The 14,609-nt window shown below is 47.1% G+C and overlaps 1 protein-coding gene and 1 long non-coding RNA gene across 2 annotated transcripts in view; one reads left to right on the forward strand and one right to left on the reverse strand.

Annotated features, from left to right (window-relative positions):
- Positions 1-4,841, forward strand: part of Spg21 (SPG21 abhydrolase domain containing, maspardin) — a 26,393-nt gene extending 21,552 nt beyond the window's left edge. Inside the window, exons 8-9 of the mRNA XM_005075533.4 lie at positions 2,254-2,394; positions 4,211-4,841. Coding sequence (XP_005075590.1) covers positions 2,254-2,394; positions 4,211-4,327 — 258 coding nt within the window. The 3' untranslated portion in view covers positions 4,328-4,841. The remainder of the gene's footprint in view (positions 1-2,253; positions 2,395-4,210) is intronic.
- The window catches only part of LOC121137451, a 24,269-nt gene extending 10,152 nt beyond the window's left edge, over positions 1-14,117 (reverse strand). The window contains exon 1 of the long non-coding RNA XR_005874682.1: positions 12,643-14,117. This is a non-coding gene — a long non-coding RNA (uncharacterized LOC121137451). The remainder of the gene's footprint in view (positions 1-12,642) is intronic.
- Between the last annotated feature and the right edge of the window lie 492 nt (positions 14,118-14,609).

The raw sequence follows: 14,609 nt of genomic DNA on the forward strand, positions 1-14,609 counted from the left end.
GGGGGAGTGTTTTTAGGATGTGGGACCAGAACCCATGACTTCCTATGTGCTAGGCAGGCACTCTGCCATACACCTCAAGCCCTTGGGTTGCTGTGTTTTTTTATTTTCTCATCAACAGATACTACATTTTAAACATTTCACATCTGGTGGCAAAGAGGTTTGCCTCACAAAAGTATTTCTATAAGACAGACCTGGCAAAATGGCTCCAACAACTAACAACTGCCTACTTCGAGGCCTGAGAGCCTGAGTTTGGGCCCAGAACTCTTTGATAGACAGTAGCTCCCCATGTTCTATGTCCCAGCTGGTGATCACCCATCAACTTTGTTTCTGTGAATTTGCTGGCTCTAGGTATACCATTTGTTCTGGTCTAGACTGTTCCACTTAGTACAGTGCTTTTAAGGCTGACTGTAGCAGGACTGGAAACATGACTCAGTGGCTAAGCACTTGCTCTTCCAGAAGACCTGAGTTCAGTTCCCAGCACCTACACCTGGCGGTTCACAGCTGCCTATAACTACAGCTCCTGGGGATCCGAAACCCTCTTCTGGCTTCTGCAGACACTGATTTCTTGCGCATATACCCACACAGAGATTCAAACGTGTATACTTTTAGAGAGATAGCTCAGTGGTTAAGAGCAGTGGGTCCTCTTGAGAAGGACCTGGGTTGCATTCTTAACTACAGTTCAGAGGATCTTAGACCCTCTTCTTGCCTGCATGCATGTGGTGAACAGATAAACATGCAGGCAAAAAAAAAACCCTATACACATCTAAATAAAAATTGAAAAGAGATTTACTGGCCCTCATAAAGTATCTGAATAGCATTCCTTTAAGACTGAATGATACTCTGTTACATAAACTTTACATTTTTCCATGGACATCCTGGTGATTTTTGATGTCTGATTATTAAATATGTGTGTGTTAACATGGGTATAAAAGGATGAGTCCTTGCCTTTAAATCTTGTGATTTGGGTCTGTAGAGAGCTCATTGCTCTCACAGAGAACACAGGTTCTGTTTCCAGCACCTACATGGCTGCTCACAACTGTCTTTGCCCTCTTCTGACCTCCTTGGGTAGTCACACACATAGTGACACACATGTAATTCTACTTTAAACTTTTTGAGGAACTGACATAATGTCTTCCAATGTCTGTATCATTTTACATTTATCCCCAGTAGTGCACAAGAGTTCTGATTTGTTTAACATTCAGACATTTTGGTTGTGACCCTAGCCTTTAATGGCTGGAATCATCTCTCTTCAGTCCCAGCGCCTGAACTTTAAAAAAAAAAAAAAACCAGGCATGGTGGCACATGCCTATAATACCAGCACTGAGGAGGTGCAAACAGATAGGTTCTGTTTGCTGACCCTCCAGTCTAGCCTGCTTAGTGCCTTCCAGGCCATTAAGAGATCCTGTCTTAAAAAACAGGCTCTTGAGAATGGCCCCTGAGGTTGACCTCTGGCCTCCACATACACACAAACATGCATGCACACACATGCTTGTATTGAGAGCATCTGAAAGACATCCAAAACCACATTTACTCAGCTGCCAGAGCTGTTTCTCCCAGAAAGTCTGAACTTCCTGCCTTTAGTCTGCAATTTAGCCAGGTAGTGGTGGTACATGCTTTTAATTCCAGCACTCAGGAGGCAGAGGCAGGTGGACCTGAGTTCAAGGCCATCCTGGTGTACAGAGCAAGTTCCAGGACAGCCAGAGGTACACATGAAAAACCCTGTCTCAACCCCCCCAATTATCTCACTTTATGTGTGGGTGTTTTGCTGCATGCATGTAAGTACACTATGTGCGTGCAGTGCCATGGGCAGGAGAGTTGTCGTATTCCCCTGAAACTAGAATCACAGTTGTGAGCTGCTATGTGGGTGCTTAGAACCTAACCAGGGTCCTCTGGAAGAGCAGCCAGTGCTCTTAACCACTGAGCCATCTCTCCGGTTTTGAAATTAGCATATTAATATTTTGTTAGTTAGCTGCAGGTGAGAGATGCAAGAAACATTTGGCAGCAAAACCCATAGCTTCAGTCTTACGTTGGAATCAGAGTTTTCTTCTGGTGTGGGCATGGGGCCTTGTACAAACCACACAAGCACCCTCCCTCACAGCTGTATACCCCCATTGGGTTAGAGTTGGATGTGACCAGAAACAGCACCAGCAGGTGGGCCCTGGCTGCTCTGGCACTCTGGGATGGTGTGGGAGAATACATTATTTGTCCTATACTAAGAATACCATGAGGTTTCAGCCTGGTGTGTTTTCAAAGGTGTTTGACCAGAGTGCACTATCAACAGAAGCCAAGGAAGAGATGTACAAACTGTACCCTAATGCCCGGAGAGCTCATCTTAAGACAGGAGGCAATTTCCCCTACCTGTGCAGGAGTGCAGAGGTCAATCTTTATGTGCAGGTAAGTCCAGCCTGGAATCCAGAGCACTTGAGCTTTAGAGAGCCCCCCAGGCGACTCTCCCTCAACAGCCCTTTCCTGCATCCACACACTGGTGGCAGTGGCCCTTGGACCTGGAGACAGGGAACTCAGCCACAGCAAGACAACATAACATCTAAATGGGAACAATCTAAGTCTCAGAAAATGACTTGATCTGATTGTGCATTTTTGGCAAAAATAAAAACACTACTTCATTCTCTCAAGAGATTACTAGAATGGGGTGACAAGTGACTGCTTTGATGATTGGGAAGAAGCATCAGGCGCCTTCCACAGTGAGTCCTGCCTTTAATGCTCTCATGTACTTGTGGAAGTAGATCCCAAGGAGGTGATCCTAACATAGGAAGTATTGATGCCCAGAGATGCTCATCATGCCATTATCCTCAGTGGCAGAAGGCTGGAGGCCCTCACACCACTGTGGAAAGCAGGGCAAATACTCATAAAAGTTTTAAAAAAGGAAAGATGTTTGTGAAGGGCTGGCAAGGTAGCTCTGTTAAAGCTCTTGGCATGCAAGTGTGAGGACTCTAGTTCAGATCCCCAGAACTCACAAATGCCTGGTGGGCATGGTTACCTGCCTGAACTTTGAGCCTGGGAGTGTAGCATCTGGGCATTCCCCAAAGCAAGCTGGCTATCAAGACTACCGATATCAGGGACTGGAAAGATGGTTCAATACTTAAGAGCAGTAACAGCTCTCCCAGAGGACCCCAGTTCTACTCCCAGCTCCCACACGGCAGCTCATAATTGAAAACCCCAGGTCCAGGGGATCCAACACCCTCTCCTGGCCTCCAAGGGCACTGCGTGAATGTGATGCATAGACATGTGAGCAGGCAGATTCCCTGCACACATCCAGAAGGCTGGCCTTGTTAGCTCTGGATTTGATCAAGACTGCTTCCTCAGTAAGATGGAGAATGGTCGGCCTGGATCCTCTACACACCCGTGCCCACAAATGCAAAGTGCATGCGTACACTGAACATGGGAGTCCTGGGGGATGACGATATCCATAAAAACTTGGCAGGGATGTGGAGAAGCTGTCTTTAAAAAAAAAAAAAAACAATATGAGGTCCCACGAGTTCTTTGGTCAGACACGTTGTAACCATAGTTGTAACCATAGCTCTTTGAGGCTGAAACAGGATAGCTGTGAGTTCAAGGTGGGTCTGAGCCTACACAGCAAGACACTTTCCTCTAGTTTATTTGTACTAGTGCATAATTTTAGAAAATTTTTATATTCTCCCATCATGCTCCTTAACAATGTGCTATGCCTTCTGTTCTGTAGTACAGTCTCTGAAAAACGAAGGTGCTGGGCTTGGGGCAATGATGGTTCGGTTGGTAAAATGTTGGCTGTGCAAGGATCAGGACCCGAGTTCAGTCCCCATCATACACGTTTTTAAAAAGTGGGGGTGTGGTGGCACAGATGGGCAGACCCGGGGTTTGCTGGCCGGCCAGTCCAGCCTGCTTGTCAGACTTGATGCCTTTGAGGTAGAGGGCCAGTGAGATGGCTCAGCAGGTGAAAGACCGCCCCCTAGCCTGGCAGCCTGAGTTCTGTGCCAGGAAACTACCTGGGGGAGGAGACAGCAACTCCCACAGGCTGTCTCTCACCTCCACACGGCACAGTGTCCTGTGGAGTGACTGATGTTGAGCACTTGCACTCCCAAAGAAGATTCAGGACTGGAGAGGGGGTACCTGGGGGCGGAGCACTCTGCATAGCACTCCTGAAGCCCGCCTTCACTGTCAACACCATAAACAAGTCAACCCTAGTAACCAAAGTAATTCTGTACTTTCTCAGATACATTTGCTGCAGTTCCATGGAACCAAATACGCCGCCATCGACCCGTCAGTGGTCAGTGCAGAGGAGCTAGAGGTGCAGAAAGGCCGCCTCGGCCTCAGCCAGGAGGAGCCATAGATGGAGCTCACAGCACGCCAGGCCAGCGTGGTCTTGTACAATCAGTTGAGGTTCATCGGGCACACTGGTCCTCACTGTCTCAGTAGTAGGACTGATGGTCCTCATGACATGCGTCAGCTCTTGTAGGCCAGTGTGACAGTCCCCTCTCCAGGATTGTTTGGTTTGTTTTAACTTTTGAATTTGAAGAACTTTTAAAGACTCCCATTTTAAGAGTCGTGAAAATTTTGCTACCAAAAGCCTTCTCTCCCCGTTGTGTTCATTTGGAAGATTTGGGCTCATGTGGCATTTTTCTTTTTCCTCTGTCTTCTTCCTACTTCCTGTGTTCCTCACTGTAAATGCTGCATCTCCAGACTGGAAGAGGAACCCACTTATTTTTATGCTTTCTTGGGCATAGCCAGTGTGCCAAGGCCAGCAAATCTGCTACTTCAGTTTCCAGTTGAGCACACCATTTTGAGTATTAGCTGTTGGGTTCTAGACATGACAGTCATTTGGAATAAAAACTGGATTTCAGTAAGTGGCTCTAGTGATTGCTGTTGCTGCACAGCTGGGCTGCTGGCCAGTGCCGTGTGACTTTGGGAAACTGCTCCGTCATCCTAGCGCACTGATGGCTGACGATACAGTGAGTTGCTGTTACCCGCTGACTGCCACTCTATGCTGCATGCTTTTCTTTCCATCTTTCTCATTAATGGAATTTTTTAAAGGAGATACAGGCTGGCCTTGAACTTATTATGTACCAAGGCTAGCTTTGAACTCCTTATCCTGCTGCCTCCACCTCCCAAGTGTTAGGATTACAAATGTCATCCTGAAATATCACCTGACTCCTGAGAGAAATGTTTTTAATACACAGGGAGAAAATGGTTTAATTAACTGTCTCCATCTGTTGATCCAGCTTAAAAAAAATCCAACTTGTGCATAGCCTTGCCTATCTCCTCTCACTTTTCCACAAAACATTTCTACCCTGGATTATTACAAAGCCTTTTCTGAACCATGTAATTTCTACATGTACTTCCAAGAGATAAAAGGTTATTTGAGGAGCTGGAGAGATGACTCAGTGGTTAAGAGCACTGGCTGCTCTTCCAGAGGACCCAGGTTCAATTCCCAGCACCTGTATGGCAGCTCACAGTTCCAGGGGCTCTGACACCACACAGACATGTAGGCAAAAAGCCAATGCACATTTCAAAAAACAAAAAACATCTTTAATCTTCAGCACAGCAGAAGCTGGCAGATCTCTGTCACTCTGAGGCAGCTCAGTCTATATAGTGAGTTCCAGACTCATGATGAGACCCTTTCTGAAAATAAATAAAAACCAAGGTTCTTGATAAGATGGCTGCTTTTTTTTTTGGTTTTTCGAGACAGGGTTTCTCTGGCTTTGGAGGCTGTCCTGGAACTCGCTCTGTAGACCAGGCTGGTCTCGAACTCACAGAGATCCGCCTGCCTCTGCCTCCCGAGTGCTGGGATTAAAGGCATGTGCCACCAACGCCTGGCAAGATGGCTACTTTAAAGCAACAGGTTTCAGCTGTGTGCTGAGGTGAGTGACTGCAGGTGACCTGGAATTTACTCACCTCCTGGTGATACCCAGGGTACGGTAGCTGGGAGCCATCTTGAGAGGGAACCTACCATCTGAATCTAGACTGCATTGGAGTTCAGAAATACATTTCCCCATCTGTGGGCCCTATAAACTCTCCACAGCATTCAGCCCGTTTAGGAGATGGCTGACTCACAAGCAGGTTTGTCTTGGAGGAGTGACTGACACTTAGTGAGAACGCTGTGATGGGAACCTGGCAGTGTGGTGCAGAGGGGAGTGGAGGGTGCTATCCACAAGACCAGGGGACATGACTCTTCATTCTGTGCAGCACAGAGAAGGAAGTCAGTTTTCATCACTCCCCACTTACAGAGGTGTGCTGGGAATGCCTCTCCAGCTCTGGCCCCTTGGCCATGAATGCCCTGTCTCCCCTTTATGTGTGCTCCTGCTGCGACCCACCAATTTTATCTCCGGTGGCTACGACAAATGAAGAACTTGGCAGAAGAAAAGCTCCAGTCCCCGCCCCCCCCACCGTGGTCCCGGAAATCCCCCACCTCTGTTTCCAGGTGTGCGTCACCGAGGGAGCTGAGGTCCCACCCTTTGTCCAGTTACACTAACAAAAAAACCACAGAGGTGTAGCTAATTCTTACCCTGCCTCTCCTTGTGAAGTATCTGTGCCCAAACCAGTAGCTAATTCAGTGGGAGCATGCCCTTGGCCACGCTTGGAGCAGGCTCTAAGGAGACACACAAACAGCAGAGCCTTGGGAGATCCCCACTGCTCAATAGAGCCCACCGCTCCCATTGTAGAAGCAACCAGAGTGTAACCCACACCTTTATGAGAAAGCCACTTTCTAAGAATGCCACTAAGGTGTAGTTGGCTTGTTTGCTGTTGTTGTTTTTAACTCTTTGGAGGCCCACCACCCAGCTCCCAAATAAATACTTATTCTTACTAATGCCTGGATGCCTGGCCTTGGCTTTTATCGAGTCAGCTTTTCTAACTTAAATTATCCCATTTCTCTGTAACTATGTTTGGCTTTTTACCTTTCTTTATTCTATTATCTTTCCTTCTTACTCCACGGCTGGCTGGCTGGCTGACCCCTGGTGTCCTCTCCTCCTCCTTTACTTGCTCCTTGCTCTGCTCTAGATTTCTCCCATTTATTCTGTCTGCCTGGCAGCCCCATCTAGTTCTCTCTCTTGTCTTGCCATTGGCCATGCAACTCTTTGTTAGGCCAATCAGGTGTTTTAGACAAGCAAAGTAACACAGCTTCACAGAGTTAAACAAGTGCAACGGAAAAGAAGGTAGCACATCTTTTCATCACTAAACAAGTATTCCACAGCATAAATGAATGTAACACATAAACTAATATTCCACAACACTAAGGTCAACCAAAAAAGTTAAGACGTGGTTCATGTACACAAAGCTGTTAAAAACAATGGTATCCTCTACAGCTTCCTGCTTAATGGCATCCTGCCTAAACATACAGTTATTGTTTTATCCTATGTAACCATAAAAACTTTGTAATCTCAAGACATCCAGTCTTTTGAACTTTCCCCTTTAAAAACTCCTTCAGCCAAAAAGCAGCACTCTACTTGTTCCTGAGCAAGCGGGGTTCTTGCTGCAGCTTGATTCAATAAAGAAACCTTTGTTCTTGCAAAAAAAAAATGACATCAAGAAATTTGAAGGCAAATGAATGGAACAAGAAAAAAAACCATTCTGCTTGAGGTAAACCAGACCCAGAAAGACAAACATGGAATGTACTCATTCATAAGTAGATAGCTATAAAATAAAGGATAACCATGCTACAATCCACAGATCCAGAGAGGCCAGGCTAACAAGGGGGGGCATACATGGATCTCCCTGGAAAGGAGAAATAGAGATCTCCTGGGTGGACTCAGGCAGGTGGGAATGGAAACGTGAGGGAATGGGTTGGGGATGGGTGGAGCAAGAGAGATGACAGGAAAGGAGGGCATTTTGGGATCAGACAGAAACCTGATGAAACTCCTATGATTCTATAAGGATGACTCCAGCTAGGACTCCTAGCAATAGTGGATACGTAGCCTAAACTGGCTATCTCCTATGATCAGAGGAGATTGGTAACTACCCCAACTATCTGTCATTAGAGAACCTTCATCCAGTAACTGATAGAAACAGATGCAGGGACCCACAGCCAAACAGGGCTGAGCTCAGAAATGTAGGAGTCAGAGGAGTCAAGGACAGCAAAATCCCACTGCTATTAAAGTCACATTTTTTTCCACCTTTTAAAATTTGGCTTCAGGGTTATGGATTTGTGATAGGGGATGTCCTTCTGTATGCTATGAATATATGTTTTATCTTATTGGTTGATTTATAAAGCTGATTTGCACAATGGGCAGGCAGGATATAGCCAGATTAGGAAAAGGCTGGGAGAAGGAACTTGGGGTAACATGTTGGAGTGTTACAGATGATCTGTAGCCTTGTGGTAATACATTGTTTAATAGAAATGGGTTAATAATTAAGAGTGAGCTAGCCAATAAGAAGCCTGAGCCATCAGACAAATAGTTCATTATTATTATAAACCTCTGTGTGTTTATTTACGACTAAGGGACTGTAGAACCAAGTGGGACAGAAACATCCATCTACAGATGTACATAGTTCATGAATAAGTTCACTAACTTCACATGTATTTTCTCCATAAATAGGGTATTGCCTTGATAAACCAAATCTGATATCCCAGTTGGAGTAGGAAGACAAGGCTATAACACAGGACAGAGGAAGTATTCCAGGCATCTCTTCAGGTGGGCACAAATGGATCTGGGCTCTTCTATGGCCTGGGAAGCAAGAGTGAAAAGTATCCTTTTCCTCTGACAAAGGTAGATATGGACATTTGGCATGAACAACCGTCACAAGAAAACACAGAAACAACTAACCTGGCTCATAGGAACTCAGAGTGAACCGAAAACCAGGGAGCCTGCATGAGACTAACTCAGGCACACAGCATATGTGCAATAGTTGTGTAGCTTGGTCTACTTGTGGGACTCCTAACAGTGGGAGCAGGAGCTGACCCTGACACTTTGGCTCTTAGGAACTTACTCCTCACACTAGATTGCCTTGGCCAGCCTTAATACAGGTGGAGGTGCTTAGTTGTGCCACAACTAGATATGCCATGCTTTGTTGACACACATGGGAGGCCTGTTCCTTTCTAAACTGAAACAGAGGGATGGGGGAGGCAGAGGGGAGACAGGAGGAGATAAATAGAGGAGAGGAGGAAGGGGAGAATGCCGTCAGCATATAAAAAGAAGAAAGGAAGGGAGGGAGGGAGAGAGGAAGAAAAGGAGGGAGAGAAGATAGATAGATAGATGGATGGATGGATGGATGGATGGATGGATGGATGGATGGATGGATGGATTAAGGCACTTGCAGCCAGGCCTTACAATCTGAGTTCAATCCCTGGAGGTCCTCAGACCTCTGCATGATGTGCCATAGCCCACACTTGCCCCCCCCACATAAATGTTAAAGGCCAATGAGGTGGCTCAGCAAGAGCTTGTGGCTACGTATGAGACCCGAGTTCGATTCCCAGAACCCACATGGTGAGAGAAGGGGATCACTTCCTGTAAAGTGTCGTCTGAGTTCCACACAGACCATGGCTAGAGCACAGACACACACACACACACACACACACACACACACACACACACTCTCTCTCTCTCTCTCTCTCTCTCTCTCTCTCTCTCTAAATAAAAATGTAATACATCTTAAAGAATAGTGACCATCTCTACCTGCTCAGACTTTTCCCTACCACAGCTCTGGTCATACTGGTTTTACCGGCAGCTCCAGAAGCTTTGCTCAGGTCCCCACGAGAACAGCGTGGCTGGTGTGCCAGCACGACCTCTGTCAAGTCAGAGGTCACAGTGCTTCCTCTGACTAGTGGTTTCACACCTCAGGGGGGTAGGGAGCACCAGTAAGCCGGAAAGGCGGGCTTGGCATTCTAACTGGTTGCACCTAAGGCTCTAGGCAGGCCTCTCAGTTTCTCTGTGCCTTGATTTCCCAACCACACAGGGAGCTGCTGTGGGCAGCCACCAGATAGCCAGGAGATGAGGGGGCTGTAGGGCTGTGCTTTCTTTCCAAATCCTCCCTGTATGAGTCCACTCCCCCTAAAAACCTTTCCTGCCTGCTCCTACATTGGGTGACTGCAGGCTGCCATTCCCAGTCCTGCCTGGTTTGGGCACGAGCATGGCATGCTTTTTCAGGCCTGTTGTTGAAGACTAGCCTTCTACTGAAGCCTCAGACTCCTCCAGGCAAAACAACCCCTCCTCAAAATGTCTGTCAAACCTGCCCCAACTCTTCTCCCAGGCATCACGGAGCCTCCGAAACTCCCACCCAGACCACCCAGGCCTGCGAGGCTCGGGGTGAAGCCAATGCTAAGATAGAAGGGAAGATGGATGGGGCAGGAAGAGATGCCCACCAGCCCGGGAACTTTGGAGCTATCGATGCCTCTGGACTGAAACCACTGGGTCTTCCTGCCACTGCCTCCCCAGGTCCTGGCGCCTGCTGCTATGGAGCAGCTTGGCTGTGGGTGAAGACAGCTCTCTGTAGTAGAGGCCGACTCTTGTGCACTGTGCCCCTGCACTCTGCACCACCAGGCTGAAGGCCTTACCTGAAAAAGGGGGGGGTCTAAGTAGCACCTGCTACAAACTCAGACTCCCAGAGGTATGCCAGACACCCCCCAGAGCCCAACCCTTCCTGCCACAGGCTAGGACTTGGCATTTCCTGCCCAGACTACTGCAGTGGTCCCTCACTGGCTCTTGTGGCCCCTACCCACATCCAGCCTCCATGCCATCCACACATTACTCTGGTCTTGTCGCTTGCTGGAGAAAACAGCTGGAACAATAAATGTGAAATAATATTGTAGAAATACGACCAGTTTCTGAAATTCTAAAATAGGGCTTTGGGGCCGGACAAATGGCTCAGCTGCCAAGAGTGCTGGCTGCTCCTTCAGAGGGCCAGGGTTCAATTCCCAGCACCCAGAGAACAGTGTAAAACATGAACTCCATTCCAGGGATCCACTGCCCTCTTCTGGCCTTTATGGGAACTGCATCTACATGGTAAACACATCCTAGCACAACACCCATACACACAAAAAATGAGGTTAAAAACTAAAAATTTAAATATAGTTTTTAACTATTTACTGAGAAATTGCAAAGGAAGAACTTTAAAAAGCAACTTGAACCATAACTAGGCACACCTTCACTCCATTTCAAGGAGTTATATGGCTGTTCTTCAACATGTGATGTGACCCCAAGACGTCCCCTACCTTCAATAAATTAGTTATCTTGAGACCCTAGGAGAAAGATAGCCAACTGCAAGTATGTAAATGTATAAAGCATACTTGAATAGATTGTATTTTCTGCTTGCTTGTATTTTGAAAATGCATGTGTATTTTGTACTGTATTTGTGATGTAATATATATACACATATATATTAGATCCCCCAAGCTACTAGAATCCACAGTGTTTGCATATGCTAGGCAAGCACTTTACCTCTGAGGTGCAAATTCAGCCAGTGAAAGATTTAAATACTTTGTAAAAAATTTTTAGAAACAGGGTTTTTCTCTCTGTAGCCCTGGCTGTCCTGCAACTCACAGAAATCCACCTGCCTCTGCCTTCTGGTGCAGACATCAACTTTTATTTTGTGGCTTTGGGAATTGAGCCCAGGGCCTTGTGTACCATAGGTTCATGCCACGCCCGTGAGTTTTTTTGAGTAGGGGTCTTATTAGTCTAAATTGGCCTGGAACTCCCAATCCTTCAGCTTGCTCTGTAGGTGCATACCGTGCCCTGCCAAGTTTTCACTTATAAATAAGATGGATTCTTGCCAGGCGTCGGTGGTGCACACCTTTAGTCCCATTACTCGGGAGGCAGAGGCGGTTCTGTGAGTTTGAGGCCAGCCTGGTCCACAAAGTGAGTTCCCAAGACAGGCTCCAAGCAATACAGAGAAACCCTGTATTGAAAAACCAAATAAGTAAAGGAAAGAAGGAAGGAAGGAAGGAAGGAAGAAAGGAAGGAAGGAAGGAAGGAGGGAGGGAGGGAGGGAGGGAGGGAGGGAGGGAGGGAGGAAGGGAAGGAAGGAAGGAAGAAAGGAGGGAGGAAGGGAGGGAGGGAGGGAAGGAAGGAAGGAAGGAAGGGATTCCCAGCATGCCCTCTGTGGCCCTCTCCTCTCCGCTCCCGTATTCCAGACACACAAATGGATTCCCAGAAGAACCTGTCTCCCCATTCCTATGGCCCTGCACAGACTTCAAACACCCTTAGCTCCGTCTGTCCTTCCACACCCCATCTATCCTTGAACCCCACTTCCGACTCCTCTGTGGGTGTCTCAGATACCCACCCCACCTTCCCTGAGGCAGAAGAAACCTGGTCATTCTTTGCCCCCACCCATTATACAGTAGAGACTTTAAGAACTTTTGTCTCAAAGGCAAATACAAAACTCATTTAATAAACTTCTCACTCCTGTGTGATATGAAATATCTTTCCCAAACAAAATAGGTGAGTTGGTGTGAGATGGGTCTCTCTGTTGCCCAGAGCAGCCTTTGGGCTTCAGGAAGCCTCTGCTGCTGTCTCCAGAGAAGCTGGGACCATGGCTGTCCTTAACCAAGCACAGTTTCTGGTTTGGGGGTTTGTTAATTTGTTTTTTATTTTTATTTTTTAATGCGACACGGTCTGTCTTACTGTGTTGCCCTAGGTTGGACTTGAACTTCCGTTCTACTGGTCACCTTATCACTGTGACAAAGCACATAAAACAGGAGGAAAGATCTCAACTCACCATTTCTGTCCGTATCTCGTTTCAGTCGCTGCTGGCCTGCAGTGGGACCGTGTTACACAGGTGTGCGCAGGAGAGTTTACCTCGAGGCTGCTGGGAGCAGAGAGGGAGGAGAGGGCCCAGGGTCCTTATCTTTCAAGGGCGTTACCCAGTGATGTAACTTTTATTAGGCCACACTGCTGAAGGTTCCTAACCATCCCCACAGGCCTCAGCTGGGACCAAGGTGTCAACACTTGAGCTCTTAACATGGTCACAGCTGGGTCACATGCAGACACGCCCACACAGATACGAACCGAAGCACCTGGGCTCGGCAAGCCTCTGGCCTCGGCTTCCCAGGTAGCTGGGACTATAGGTGTGTGATATCATACCTGTCCCAACTGGCTGGTTTTAAAGCCTCTTTTTCTTTTCATCATCTTTTGAAGATTTGAATTATTTTTAACTATGTGTATGTGCACACAAGCGCAGATGCCCTCAGAGACCTGAGATTTCAGATCCCCCAAGGGGCAGTTACAGGTGGCTGTGAGCAGCCTGACTTAGGTGCTGGGAAAATTCTGGTCCCTGGAACTTCCGAACCCTGGAAGAGCAGCAAGCGTTTTTAACTGCTGAGCCATCTCTCCGGCTCCCAAGTTCTCCCATCTTCTCGCTTGACTCTTATCCCAAGGACAACTTCTGTTAGTTTCTGAGACTTCATCTGGCTTTTATTCATAAAAACATATACAAATAGAAAGACACTTTCATTTCTCAAGCAATAAGAACAGTTACACATTGATGTGTATCTTGATTTCTTTCACTCAATCGATCTTAAAGTTCTTTCCATAACAGTACTTCCACTGTCTCTTGTTCACTGGTGTGTACTACTCCATTATATGACAAACCAGATTTTATTTTAGCTATCTCCAGAAGACAATCAGTTGTGCATTTGGGGGAAAAAATACGGGGTGTGTACCCTGGGCCTCAACACTCGGTGGGCACAAGGAAGAAGATCTCTGTGAGTTCGAGGCCAGTCTGGTCTATGTAAAGAGTTCAGGACAGCCTGGTTTACACAGTGAGACCCTATCTCAAAAACAAAACAACAAAAAAACCATTAAAGTTATGGAAAAAATGGGCTACATAGGTTAGTGTCTAAGGTCACCCTGTAGAGAGATGGCAGCAAAGGCTCAGAATGGCTGCGGGAGGTGGCAATGACCAACCCGCCTCCCCTGCCACATCGCAGCTTTCAGATGTCTGCCTTCTATCTGGCCCAGGCTGCTGACAACCTGAGACCAGGATCCCCTGTCTCAGTTACAGCCCATAACTGGAGAAGTGGAAGTGACAAGTGACAAGGCAAAACCAGGGACAATTTCTTCACCAGTACTGCCAAAAAGAAAAAATGAAACCATCATTTACTATTTTTTTCTACTTTTACTGTTGTTTTTTCCAATAGTTAAAGCTGGATTTAAAAAAAAAAAACAGGATGGTGATGGTTCACACCCTTAACCCCAGCACTCAGGAGGCAGAGGCAGGAGGATCTCTATGAGTTTGAGGCCAGCCTGGTCTACAGAGCAAGTTCCGGGACAGTCAGGGCTACACGGAGAAATCCTGCCTTGAAAACTTCCCAGAATAATCATCATCATCATCATCGTCGTCGTTGTCATCGTCATCATCATCGTCCAGCTCCTCTTCCAGCCTTCCCACTGCCCGGTGCTCAGCAGCCACAATGGCTAGTGGGTCCAACCTGGGTGTGCAGCTCTGAAACATGGCTGTAAATGCAGCATGTTCTACTTCTCGTGGACTATTAAAGATGAGGTGAGGGGCTGAGGGAAGGAGCAGCAGGGAAGGGCACTTGGTTGCTCTTGTAGGGGATCAGGGTTCAGTTCCCAGCACCCACAGTGTGGCTCATGACCTCTGTAACTCCAGTTTCTGGGAACCGGATGCCTCTTCTGGCCTCCAAGGGCACCAGGTACAGTTGTGAGCATACACACAGGCATGCA

Source organism: Mesocricetus auratus, unplaced genomic scaffold (assembly GCF_017639785.1).
Source record: "Mesocricetus auratus isolate SY011 unplaced genomic scaffold, BCM_Maur_2.0 Super-Scaffold_100691, whole genome shotgun sequence".
Taxonomy (NCBI): domain Eukaryota; kingdom Metazoa; phylum Chordata; class Mammalia; order Rodentia; family Cricetidae; genus Mesocricetus; species Mesocricetus auratus.